The following is a 14591-nucleotide window of genomic DNA, read 5'->3' as shown; positions in this document are numbered from 1 at the left end:
ATTAAAATATAATTTCCAAATATTTTAATTTGCACTAGATTAGATGGGCTTGCGTAACTTATTTATTTTCCAAAAAAAGAAAAAGAAAAAAAAGGCACATAACGGACGGGTAAGGTTGGAAGGTGGGGGACAGCAGGTTCATGTGAACGTGATCAGGACTTTCGTCTGGACTGGAGCCTCCCATTTATTACGTTTAGACGGGTCCCGTTGGCTTTGATAATTGATGACTCTTGGATTGTTTCGGATGTTTAACCAATTTTTCGAAGTTATGAAGAATTATAAAGACAATAGTTAACCAATTCTGCTAGTTTCTGATGAGGCTTGGCTGAGTGATGAAACGACTAAAGGTTGAACCTCAATAACTACAACTTCTTGGGTTCCTTTTCTGGTAAGAATTAAATTAACTGTAGTAATCCCACATATATATATATATATATATATATATACACCTATCATGCAATGAACCTTTTTTCGTTCTTACATATGCACTACTGGTAACTTTCGTGGGAACCCTGAGAAACAGCGTATCTTTTGAGTACGTATTACAACCCTTGCTCCAGTGTCATAAAGTGATCTTGGGTCATGTAACATCAGAACAGGTCACAACTCGCAAGTTTAGATGTACAGAAAAGCTAGCTAGGGGGTGATGTTTTCCTCGTTTGGTATCCTATGTTAATTTGATGTATGATGGAAGAGAGGCAAGAGTTGCACCACTTGGAGGAGTATCAACACATTTTCAGTAAAAAAAGGTTGTACCATTGATTCCTTGCTTTCTCCAAACTAGCTAGCTAGCCGTCTTCAAACATTCTTGACTCATTCTATCGTGCTTATATTCTGCAAACCCCTCGATCGAGTACTCTTTTATTTGTTGCCCCCCCCCGGGGGGGGGGGGGTTGTAAGATGACTCAGCATCAACTAACTTCATGAAGGATTTCGGCCCTCAACTTTTAAATACTTGTTGAGGTTTGAGAGAGTAGAAGACAAGTAACCATTTTCTATTTGCATGTTGTATTTACAGTACGTAATCAATCGATAAGATGTAGTACATTCTTTATTAGCGAACATCAAATTAAACCCATATATTGAATTTCGAAAGTATCTAAAAGAATAAGTTGTTACCATATATCATCTTCCGAGAAGGACACGAGAAATGGTAACATGGTCTGCATCTACTTTGTGAGTTGAACTTGTGAGCCGTAGCGCTGCAGGACAATAGCAGTTGAGGGATAGAAATAGGTTGAGTGGTACGGAAAGAGAAAATATTATCATGTGAGATTTCGAATTTGATAATTCTCACTTACACTTATAAAAAAAAATCTCGTGTTTCCCAGAAACCAGTAAGCACCATTGCTCCGGAATTTTTTTGCTTATTCCCTTTCTCTTAAGACGCCATGAAAGACTCCTCAACTTCCCGTAATCAAGCTTCCATCATTGTAAGTTCGCTTTTTTCCACCTTCCCACTCACCGTCCACCATCTAAATCACTTTCCCTTTTGTACCGAATTAATTTGATCAAATACAAGCCGAAAAAACAAAAAATACCCTCTTAAACGAATTTTGCCATGCATGACTTAAGATATGGATATGGTGTTCGGTGATATTTTTTAAGAGGAAAGGTATTTAGAGCTAATGGGATGGTAAAAAAATAACACTGGTGCCTAGATTTTAAGGTACTTCTACAAAAGAAAAGGTTATGGAGATTCAAGGAAGTCAAATGGCAAGAAATAAAAATTTCTGGTAGAGTGGTGCATTCCAATCTCAAATAGGTTTGGAAGTCAAGGCACGAAGAAGAGGTAGGTGTACTCGGTGAGTTTTTAGGGTTTGATTTTGAGACAGAGAAAGAAGATTTGTAAACGACTTGTTAAGGTAATGGGCTAATGGCAATAATCTTTGTCATTTAGGATTATTAATAGCGATTTTTTTTTTCTTTTTTACATCAGCAAAATGAAACTCCAATTCATTTTTTAAAGGAGGGTTGTGTAATTTTTCAAACCTGATGGTTACTGTCTTTAATTGTCATAAACTTTAAGAGAGGTTTGTGAAATTATTTATTTGTAAAGGTTCGTGGATTCTGAAGTCACTTTCTGTGGTCTTCTTCAAAACATTTTTTAACCGAAAACACGACAAGTTGGATTTCTAGGAAATTAATACTTACAGTTCTGCGATTGGATATTTCAATTTCAAACTAAAAAAGGTATCGATTTACCCCTCAAACAAGTAAAGTTTAGTGATCTAAAGCTCAGAGTCTTATATGTACTAGTGCGAATGGCACACTCTATGTGTGTGTAAATCTAGAAGGAAATTTTTTTAAAAGAAAAAATTATTAAAATTTTTAGTAGTTGTTGTATTTTTTTTTCAGAAATATGGATAGAAAAATTGTGGTCTTTTTTTATTTGGTAGGAAGTTGTTGACAGTTATTGCTTTATTGGAAGTTATGTTAAACTAGAAATATGGAGGTGTAAGTATGTGCTTGTGTGTGTTTAGTTTAGGAGATGACAGTACCATTTTACCCTTTATTTGGAGAGTTAAGCAGGAATTGTAAAAAAATGACACAAAAAGTTTACACCAACTCCTCCATCATTCTTTATAAATAGGATATCTATACAATAATAAAGGGAGAGAAGTAGTGTCATTTTTTGAACTTTCAATTTTATCTTTAAAAAAATTAATTTTTACTCCAACCACATAATGACATTTGCTAATATAATCTCTCACAACTCTCTTAAATATTATAACTACAAAACTAACTATAACTGTATTAAAGAAAAAATTACTAATAAATTGCAATTTTTTTCACGAAGAATATAAAAATTAATTTTATAAAAACAAAATTAATATATTCATAAAAATTAATAATTATTTCTAAACTGCATCCACATTGAGTGCACCCTTAACACTAGTAGTATATAGTATAGATGTCCTCGTAAAAAAGTTTCCAGTGGTTTATTTTTTAATTTTAATTCCGATTTTGTTTTGAGGCAAGGGAATTTTTAACATGAATGCTTTAAGGTTTTAATGGACTTTTAAATCATAGTATTAGAGAATCAATAGACATCAATTAAGTCTTTGTTATTTCTTTTTTTTTTTCACTCTTACGTCCCTTCCCATAATTCGAACCTTGAATTTGATGGTAGGAAAGACCCTAACTGACCACTAGATTGATCCTAAATCGTTGGGTGTGCTTGAAAGGCTGATTTTTTAAGTATTTGTATTAAATTTTAGTGTGACTTACCATAGGATTGGTAGAAAAGCTTTTGAAAATTTTCTCTTTTTTTCCCTTTTCTTCTTCTTTTTTTTCCCCTTTCGTTCCTCTTTCTTCTTCTTCCTCCCCACACATATTTTATCTTAGTAAATATCTTACACATATTTATTGAACTATTGACTCTTTGACTACTGAGTACTAACTACTAACTGTTTGACATTTGAGTAGGTTCACTGCGTAACGGAATTGGTTGGAGTTTGGACAGTGGAAATGGCAAGTTGCCATGTTGACTTGCTATTTTTTTGTTTCTTTAACGTAATGATGAGGTGATGATTGATGTGCTGATTTTTTTTTTATTTAATTTTGTCGGAAATTACATATGGAATATTATTTTGATGTAATTTTTTTTTTAAAAAAATTGAAATAGTTTAACTTATTATTAGCATTTCGAATTTTGAACATTACCGAATAACTGATTTTTCAACCAAAATTGAATTATCAATATCCTATTTATCAAACTAAAATTTGAACAATAATCGAATATTGATCTTGACAAACTGATTACCGAATTTCTGAAAATTTTTTTTAATCAAATTTCTAATTATGGGCCGATGAACATCCTACTCCATGTCCCAATTATGATTAATCCTAATGAGAGGGTCGACAACGTGTTATGTTGGATATGATACTTTGAAGTGGCCACCCGTGGTGATTGTTCCGCAAGTTAAGACGGAGTAAAATTAAAGGCCCGAAATTAAGCTCGCTATCTGGACTTTTGAATGCGCTTGCGGACACGGCCATGTCTCCGAAGCTTCAATAATATTTTAAAGATAATAATATTAAGGCCTAGACAATTACAATCTTTAATAAAGGATTAATTGAATTTGATCCCGTCTCAAGTAAAAAAAAAAATGACTAATTGAATTTGAACTCGTCTCAAAGTTTATACAGCTTCCTGCTCAGTCAGATACCGGTTGCCAAGCCGAAGCTGCAATGAGGGGCCGGCTATGCCAGCCCAGCGTTAGACACCCCTCACTTTCTTCTATACAGAATCCCTCAGCTGAAAATAATGTCAATAGCATACTGGCTTGCTTAAATGCGTTGGATCCCAAATACAGTGGCTTGAAGCCAGCCCCCTTCAGTCGAGCTTTCCATTTGGCTAATGGCTCGTGTCTTTCCACCCGGGCTGAATCCTCACAACACACTATGTTACATATCTCTTTTTGCATGTATATCTCGGCTAAAACATTATCAGCCCGATTTGAACAAGCTTCCAGCGAGTCAAACATCGTTGAATAATAGTACAGGGCTTCAGTAAATCGATCTAAAAATTCGGCTTGGTTGTGACTAGCTTCTTGCTCCACGATGGTCACGATTTTCGGGTTCAAGCCCCGGATCCAGGCCAGAACCTGTTCCACTGATGATGATCCATGAACTTGATCCGGCCCGAGTAGTTTGTGGAGCTGCAGGATCGAATTTACCGCAACCGCTTCATTCGGGTCGGCTTCTAACATCCATGGCTTGACATCTTCAAGCCGCGAAGCTGCCACCCCACGAAAGGCAAACTTGACGTTCACCGAGCGAGCCAATCCGGCTAATCTCAACCCAATTACGCATAGAGAATCGCGCCCATCAGGAGATGGCGGGCCAATCCCAGTCAGCCGTAGCAACGGCGGCCCACCGGGGCGGAGAGCCAAGGCTTGGATTAGAGCCGGCCATTGCAAGCCTTGCATTAGATTAAAGTCAACGACATGGACGCAATCGTGGCCCTGAAAGGCTTCCAATATCGCCTGGTTGGCCGTGAAATGAGCAAATTTTAAGTAAGGAGCCGCTTCGTAGAAATGATGATACAGAATCTCATCCTCAGATGCCCAGCAGCTCATGAAGCTGGCGGCTCCTGGAGGCACCGCCGTGAATATCCGGCGGCTCAGGGCGTCGATGAAATAGCCAGCCACTTTTCCAATACCACATGCAGTGTTGACACGTGTAAGCAGCGCCTGTAAATCTGCTATCAAGGAACCAGCCAACGGGAGGTTGCCACACTGGACAGACTCCGCACAGCTAATCAACACGTGGACTAACTGAATGCTGGAATCTTCCTGGTCCATTTGGTGCAAGACATGGGATAGAGCCTCCTGGGGCTGCTGATTCTCGCTCTCGTTCCCGTTCCCGTTCCGAGGAGGCGGCGGCGCATGGAATTCAGACGGAGACCACCCGGTGGATTCATAATTACCAGGACACGGCGGGAGACCTGAAGATGATGCTGATGAACCGGGTTGGAGTTGGTGGAGCTCCGACAGCAAATTGTCGACCCATGAAGAGAGGTCAGAGGGATTGTAGTGCACGACGTCGTTGGCCAGATGATATTGTAGGGGGAGGTGGGTGGGGATGTTCTGGTTGTGGACCATGACACTCTCCAGACATTCGAGGCGGTGGGCCACTTGGTGGAGCTGGGAGGAGCGGACCGAGTACCCAGCTCCGGCCAGAAGCTGGTCGATCTGATGATGATGGTGATGATCAGGTGCTCTGGCGGCCGCGGAGCATGATGACGAGCTGCCACTGCTGCTGGTTATGGAGGATCCTTCTGGGCCCATTTTGGTATCTCTTATGAAGTAGTCGTATTTTTTTATTTCGTCTCCCTTTCTTGTTTTTTCCTTGGTTGGGGCTTATAATGCCGCGGAGGAAGGGTAGGGCTTCTGCCCCAGTAGATGGACTGGGTGGAACATGCCTTTTTTCCTCGTATCGTGTATTACTGTGCGACCCTCTGTGTGTGTGTGTGTGCAGGGGTGTGGGAAGAGTGGGAGTTATGGGTGAGGAGGCTTTTTTGAAGAAGAAAAGAAAGGGTTTTGGACGTTCGGAGCGACAGCAGTCTTGTAGTAATATACTGATATGAATGGAGGATGCAAGAAAGGATTAAGTTAAGTAGTGCTACTGCCTGTCTTCATTTAATTCAATTGAAGATAACCCTTTCTTGAATGAAAGATATGTGGAGCGTTTTTTTTATATTGAAATGGGAAATGAAATACTCCACCCACAAATTATATTGATTACACACTAATTAAGAAGGAGAAAAATAAAACTAATTAAGAAAGAAAGGATAGCAAAAGGATTTGAGCTGACTTCACTTCAAGGGGTGGTTGCTTCACTCACGACTCTAATTAATTAGACGATTATGATTGTTCAAAGAGGAGTAGGGTGGAGTGTGTGTGAGGGACCATTTTGTAGTCTCAATTGATTTCATCAAGAATGGACTCCAGCCTCAACTGTAGCTTGATAAAGACCTTGAAGCTGATATTTCCAAGTAATTTTTTATCATTGACTGACATGTACTGTTGTTTCTGAATCGCAAATTTTCGTGCCTTGGAGTTGGATTAGTGCCATTTGTTCCTGGCGTTTTCACTGTTCCTTTTCAAGCCACATTCTTGCTGTCATTTCAAGCTTCCAAAGAAGAGAAAACTGGAAAGGGGAATGTCACTTTCTGTATGACTTTGGAGCAACCCCAAAATAACAACCCTATTCCTGCATTATGGATGTTTAAGTTTTAACTTTCTGGGAAGAAGTGCGTTAATTGTGTCAAGCCAAATGGCCTTAAGTGCTTAATTATATATGTGACTACGCCATAGAGTCTGGCAGGAAAAAAAAACACGTACTATTTAGGAAAATGAGAGAGTAGTTTGCAGTTAGAATATCAGGTTGCGTAGCAAGCCAAGGTTTGCTTGCACTTCATGACTCTTCATTATTAGAAAAGACGGTAGCTTTCTGCCATCTAGCTCGCATATTTATTTAAGGATGTAATACAGTAGTCTACGTATTCCGCAAATGATTTGAAAAACCAGTTCTAGAGCTAAATATAACTTCCATTATATATATATATAATGGACATTATATATATTAACTTCCATTATATATAATGAACATTATCACACCCACAAGACTAGTAAAGATTTTCTCCCTTTGTTTAACTTTTGACCAAAATTATGCACGAAGGTTAGTTATTGAAGACGTTATATGCAGCTGTAGTCGACTCAAATCATCAATCTAGCTATCTGTATGTTTTTAGCTCTCTTGCTAAAATATGAATCCTGATCATATTACCAACAACCAGCAAACAAAAGAGAAAATGGCAAAGATAACAAGCTACCATATCCGAGCAGGATCGCTCTCTCCCTCCCCCCCCCCCCCCCCCAAAAAAATAACACCACAAAAAAAAGAGAGAGAGAATCTTTCTCTCTCTCAAGATATTGACCTATGATAAATGAACTCAACTTTAAAATAGTACTTGCTACACAACAAGGACGTGCATTTGATCAATCACACTGGTTGTGGTAACATATATTAACATGTGTATTAAACTAGGAACAGAAAATGCAGTAAGATAAGGATGTAAGAATTGGGGCAGAAATTGGTGCAGAAATTATCTGATGGGGATATCATCATGTTGGCCAACTATTCTTCTTAAAAGAGGAGTTTAATAATGCTTTTGACAATGACAAATGACCTTATATTGCCACAAATAATCCTAGGAAAATGACCCTGAAACAACATTAACTGCTGCAAGAGGATGATGAGCCGAAAATGGCAACTGATGGTCCAGATTGCGCTGGAAAACAGAAGTACTGGGATCAACGCCATCATAAAGAAGTCCAATTTATGTTCCTCATGGACAAAATATAATGCTGTAGCAGATAACAAATACTAGTACTAATTATCACTGGTGATGTAATCTGGCACTGGCATACTCATCGTATTGTTTTATTGTCAAGCTAGTTAACAGTTCACGAACCACAATAACAGAAAAAAGAAAAAAAGAAAAGGACCTAATCCATTGCCCCATAACAAGATTTCCATTCTCCAAAGATCCTTTCCTAATATCAGAAAATTTCTTCTAACTCTGCCAAGTTATAAAGTCACAGCAAACACTAGTGTTTATTAAAAAAAGAAAAGAAAGAAAAATGTTAGTCACAGAATATTTTGAATAAATAAAAAACTCTGGAAAGGGAATGTGGCTGAGTACATACTTGGAACTTGGTCCGCTCATGCATAGAAGACATCTCAACAGGCTCTCTGTCGAAATATTAATAAACCTTACAAGCGCCTTTCCCTTCCCATAGAGGGAATATACCTAACTACATGATATACATGCCAGATTGCCGGCAACGGAAGCACGGTGACTGAGGTTTTGGCTTGTGAGTCGTGACTATTTACAATCTACTTTCTAGAGCATTGGGGGGGGGGGGGGGGAGATGTTGGAGGAAGGAAAGACAAAAATTAGAACAAAGATTATGAGTGTAAAAAAGAAAAAAGGATAGTCAAAAATTTTTCTAACATTTTTTTCTGAAGCTGTAGAGCGGAAAGATGAAAATGGATTAATAGAGATGTGCGCATCCAGATCAAACTAAAACATGTTGATATTTATTTGACAATACCGTATTAAGGAATTTTAATTTATTGAAGAAATCTCACCCTTTTTTATTTCGCTTCATGGGGTCATGGTGCTAGCAATCTGGAAAATAGACTAGTGGTATTATGGTGCTGTATTTTATGCATGGCAAACTTCGAAGGTTGTGACAAGCCGACGTTAAGATCGAGTCATTAGATCAGATGAAGATTTTTCTATTACATAGCTTTATGGTGTTTTTGAAAACTCTCTAGTGCTTTTGCAACCCTTTAAAAAAAAAAAAATTGATTTCATACCTTGGAGGCTTGGACAAATCAACGAGAAGGATGTGTGAGCTCCAGTTGGTATGTATAAAATTCCTTTACAAATGCTAGAGGTTGCCCTTGTTGCTGTCTACTTCAAATTTTGAATGAAGATTGCTTTGCAAAATACAAATTCGTATTCCAATACTTTAAATGCATGTATATAATAGCAACTTTTCGATTGAATAGAGAGCCTAAAGAGCAGCCCTGGCTGTTTCTACATATTAACGTCATATATAAAATCTTTTATGTGTGTGTATGTATATATATATATGTATATATAAAAGATACAATGCAGCCCAGGAGAGGTGATTGAGCTGTTCATTGTATTTGTGTTTTCTGGGACGGGAAAAGTGCGTGGTGTGGTTGGACGTGGTTTAATTCATCGTGGATTTAAGGGAAAGGGACCATCAATTGTGCTTAAGGTATTGGTTATGCTGAATTGATCCACTAAGTTAATGTAGTATTTTTTTTTTTTCCCCCGACCAGCAGAGCTGCAGAAGTGTCTCTCTCAACTTTCTGAAGCAGAAAATGATGCTACGCAAATCGTATCGATGTTTGAGGGGCTCGTGGCTAGGCATGCATCCCTCCTTTTCTGAGCTTCAAAGTTTTATTCATTCAGCTGAAATCTAAAATCTGAGAGTATGGATTCCAATTCTGCTATAGATATATGTGAGAGATTTTTCCACGAAACATGGCCTGTCCGATATCTGATCATGATTCAACGAATTTCAACTCCTATTATCAATTTCCAAGGAGAAAAATTAACGGAAGAGATTGGACCTTTCTCGAACGAAACTTCTTTTTTTTTTTTTTTTTTTTTGGCTTTTTTCCTTCTCAATAGTCAATAGTAAACACGTTCCTACTAGTTCCGAACGAACAATACTGTATAGGATAAAACTAATGAAATTGCTCACTAGAACATAATGTGCTGTTTCGGGGCAAGAAAAACAATTCTAAAACATTCGGCACAATTTCACCGCGATGAATTCTGAAATAAAAGTGCTCCAGACATGTACTAGTATAAATTCAAAACTGCGTCGAAGAACTGAGAATGCACTCAAGATCAATTGGACAGGGGGAATGATGGTCCACAGTGAATATTTATACAAGCATAGTGAATATGGAAAAATGGACCATCAGAAATCACGATGCCCAAAAGGCACGATTTTCTACCAGCGTAATTGCAATCCAGGTACCCAAGATTGCATAAATAAATGCATATATATGACCCCTAGGTCCGTAGATAGCCTTGCTCTGAGGATGGACACCTAATCGTCTCATCTGCATACGCTACGAGACTACATCTACGTGGAGGTGGAGTTAGGCAGTTGGGAGTTTGTGTGGCACTGAAAGGCGGGCACGGGAATTTGGGAATCTGGGGCTATGGGACCATAAATTGCGGTAGATAATCATTCTCCCCAAGAACGCATGTTATAGGATTTGGGGCGGGGACGGTCATCAGTATGACCGTTCTTGCACGGTTAAGGGTCAAGATTTGTCCTCAAAATTTTGTGCGGTTGAAATTATATCATATAATTCGATTTTCACGTCAAGTGTGGGGCCAATCACTATCTGTTGTGAAAATACATCTTTTGAAAAAAAAGTTACACGATATACAAAGAAAGTTACGCGCAGTTGATAATGGCCAAAATTGCCCTGAATTATAATTCACAGTTTTAGTCCAGAACAGATATTGCTAGTAGTGTCTGTCCGCCCCGTCATTATAGCTGACACTATCACGTATATACATACCCTTTTCTTTTTCTTTCTTTTTTTTAAGAACTATCATTCATTGACCTATCAAAATTTGCAATGAATCATTTCTCTTATCGTAATAGTATATATATTATTTACTGTATATAAAATTTATTTTTTAAAAATGTATAAAATATAAATTTTTTTTGAATAATGCATATAAACGTGTCTTATATAGATATAATACGAGTATTTATTGAATATTAGTGCTGTTATACACATCTTTGATGATGAGTGATGAGGCTGGGACTTTGGTTTCTATAGATTAGGGTTAACATTTTTTAGTGAGTACACAGTATTGTGATGTACAATTATTTCCGAAAAAAACTCTCTTACAAAAAATTTAAATCATGAATGGTAAATATGGGTAATTACATTTACAGCCTGCAGATTTTTAGATGCATCTTCCATGTGAGAAGTACAAGCAGACAGGGGATCGATCCATTTAACACACCACAAATGACACACTTGACTGTGATATAAGAGTAATTATATATATGTCCAGAATTGACGTACACTTTTCTTTACATGTATGTATGATTTTTGTCTAGATGAAGATGCGGCAAAAGTCGGCAGACACACAAGTTTGAGTTTTGCGTATGGTAAAAACTGGGATTGACCTCTCACTCTCTTTTGAAAAAAAAAAAAATTAATATAACTTATTGTAAAATTTGTAATAAAAAAAAAATTTCTAATGTGTGTAAAAACTTTCCTTTTTTCATTGGGTTATTATCACTTTACTCTCTTAAACTATATCACTACTATCAGTTTACCCCCTAACGTTGTTATCTTTTAGTCACTTCACCCCCATAAGTAATTCAATTCAACTTGTTAAGAAATTTTGGACAAAAATATCCTTTTATTCTATAGCATTACTGCATTGTTATTATTACTTTATTTCTTTAAATTATAGTGATATAATTGTTTTAATTCTTAACATTATTTCTAGGCATCTTACTTCATCGTTAATCTAACTAGTATGGTCAAAAATTTTTAAATATATTTACCCTTATATATATAATTAAAAACAAAAAAGTTGGAATGATTATTCTTCTTTTTTTTTACTTTAAGAGATCCAAAAATATAAAAATAAAAAGATTTTCTCAAATTTCTTTTTTCACACTTATTAATACTAGGAAAAGAAAAATAGATAGGAAAGAAGGAGGCAGAAAATTAGATTTTGTAAAAAAACAAAAAAGAAAAGTCTAATATTATTGTATTAATTTAAGATTATTGGAATTAGAATTGAAATCTAATGGTAAACAGTAAAGTGAAATAATTTTAAAATAATAAAAGTATTTAATTCTTTCTTATTTGTATTTTTTAAAAAAAAAGAATTGAGCTCTCTCTCTATCTCTCTCTCCCTCCCTCTCACCATCTTTTTTTTTTTTAAATATTAATAAGATTGTCAAGAAGAAAGAAATTAATATTTTGACTTTTTTCTTGATACTACAGAGGAGAAGAGTCACACTAAATTTTTTATTATTTTTATTATACAAAGAGAAGAGTACTTTCTTCTAAAGTTTTTTAACTTGCTAAATTGGTTTAATGGTCGGATAAATTATCTAAAAAATAAAATTATGGGTAAATTGATAATGAGACCATAGTTTATGGGGGTAAAGTGATAATAACTTTAAGGGCTAAACTTGTCTTTTCACTTTAATTAACAAACTCCGTTAAAATTGACCGTTAGTGTTAGGGGTAAAGTGACTAAAAGATAACGTTAAGGGGGAAATGGAAATTGATAGTGACATCTAACCTTAAGGGGATAAAGTAATAACCTTTTTTCATTTGTCTTTTCTTTTTCTCTTTCCTTTTGCTTTTCTTGCCTCTTTTTCTCCTCCCTGAGGACCCTAACTTTCTATTGTCCACTGTGGTTGGCAGGGTGAAGAAGGTGGAGAGAGAAAAGGAAGGAGGGAAGAAAGGGAAAGAAAGGAGGAAGGGAGGAGAGAGAGAGGAAAGAAAGGGCAAAAAAACAAAGAAAAAGTCGGCACTGGCGTCAGTGGAGGCGTCTATTAGTGGCGGAGGTGGTGGTGGGTTGAGATTGGAGGGAGGAATAAAAAGAAAGGAAAGAAGGAAATTTTTTTGTGTTTTATCTTTTAGCATTTTGATGTGCATATTTTGAAAATTTTAAAAAAAAATTTAAGTTTATTGTAATAAAAGTTGTTAAAATACTTATTGAAGAAAATTTTGATAAAAAAAAACTCACTTTCAAAGAGAGCCCTAATTATTAGGCAATTAGCCACAACAACGAATGCCGGAGTAAGGATGCTACCCACAAAAAGAAAAAGAAAAGGCTGGAGAAAGGAACACACGGAGGAAGGTAGCCATCACGGGTAAAGCTGGGGCAGCACCATTGCCGTTGGAGCCTTTGAAGGGACAAAGTTGATGTTGAGGAACGTACACGAGGCAAATTTTCCAGACGACTTCTCAAAAGGAAGATCTCCATTTTGCAAGGGGATAAACTTAAAATTTCGAGTTAGATAGCTCCCAAAAAGGCCTCATTGTTGATTAAATCTTGATTAGCTACTATAGCCTCTAAACGTCTGCATCTTTTGTTTAAAATATTTTCCTTGGTTGTCATAGACTCATGATGGCCTCATAGCCACTGAATTGGGAGATAAGTTGATTCCTTTTCTCAGTTTCTTAATGCTCAATTATGTCTCTTGGTCTCTTACTTTAAAGATTAACTAGTCTCTCGTTTAAGGTTGTAAATGAATCGAGTTCGATCATGAACGACTGGAGTTCGGTCAACATTGAACTCGAGACGAATTTGAACTGATCAAGTCGAATTCGAGTTTAAAAATACTAATTCGTTAACTCGCAAGTCGACTCAAATTCGATTTATATATATATATAATATTTTATTATTTATTAAAAAAATTCAAAAATACTAACTCGTTAGCTCCCAAATCGACTCAAATACAATTGTTTATATATAATATATATTATATAATAATATATATAATATTTTATTATTTATTTAAAAATTATTATTTTATTTATTAAAAATAAATAAAATAATAATTTTTTTTTATTTTTTTTTAACTTGAGGTTGAACTTGATAATTTGAACTCATCGAGTTCGAGATTCTTAAAATTATGTTAAATCTCGATTCGATTAAGTTAAAATTTGACTCGACCCTTACTTTCGCTGCACCAAAAGTTTACCTGGAGAGCTGCAGCACGGTACTCTTCCTTTTTTTTTTTTTTTTTTGTTATGCTTTCTCTCTTTCTTAATGAAGATTTGCTTTACCCAAGGAAAATTTAAAAAAAAAAAAATCAATATGACAGAGGTCAAACTGTGGGGATTTGGGGCAGGGACGGTCATACTGATGACCGTCCCTGCACGGTTAAGAGCCAAGATTTACCCTCAAAATTTTGTGCGGCTGAGATTACACCATGTAACTCGATTTCCGCACCAAGTGTGGGGCCCATCACTATCTGTTGTGAAAATACATCCTGTGGAAAAAAAGTTACACGATGTACAAAAAAAGTTACGCGCAGTTGATAATGGCCAAAATTGCCCTGGACGGTTGCACCTGCAACCGTCCGTGCCCCGAGTCCAAACTGTGGCAGCTTTTGGAATTCCACTGTTCAACAAGGAGGCATCTTTCCCGTTCCCCGGCGGGCATAAACATAAACATATCCTCCAACAACAGTCTGCAATCTCGTGCGTTAGTACGCTTACTTTTACTGTCGGTAACTCGACGCACCAGTGTAGTACTAATAGTTGTGCCTTCTTTTTTCCTTCTTTTTGGTTTTTGGGGGTTCAGGTAGATGTCAATTTACAAAAGAGTAACAAGTTTTATCATTTCCTTGAATTTCTTTCTTCGGTCAACCATCAAGAACAGTTGCCTTGTAATGTGACTCATATTGCTGGCTTCTTTCTAGCATTCAGTCACCATGAGAAATCTGAAATCCGTTATGGAT

At 36.5% G+C, this 14591-nt stretch overlaps 1 protein-coding gene across 1 annotated transcript; it reads right to left on the bottom strand.

The window, feature by feature from the left end:
* Positions 1-3974: 3974 nt before the first annotated feature.
* On the bottom strand, positions 3975-6215 carry LOC113694747 (protein SLENDER RICE1-LIKE 1-like). The gene has a single exon (XM_027213610.2). It carries the CDS (start codon positions 5793-5795, stop codon positions 4161-4163), a length of 1635 nt encoding a protein of 544 aa, XP_027069411.1. The 5' UTR covers positions 5796-6215; the 3' UTR covers positions 3975-4160.
* Positions 6216-14591: the final 8376 nt, after the last annotated feature.

The sequence above is a fragment of the Coffea arabica genome, chromosome 6e (genome assembly GCF_036785885.1).
Source record: "Coffea arabica cultivar ET-39 chromosome 6e, Coffea Arabica ET-39 HiFi, whole genome shotgun sequence".
Taxonomy (NCBI): domain Eukaryota; kingdom Viridiplantae; phylum Streptophyta; class Magnoliopsida; order Gentianales; family Rubiaceae; genus Coffea; species Coffea arabica.
The sequence above is the reverse complement of the archived record's forward strand: the minus strand, read 5'-3'. Positions and strand labels throughout refer to the sequence as shown.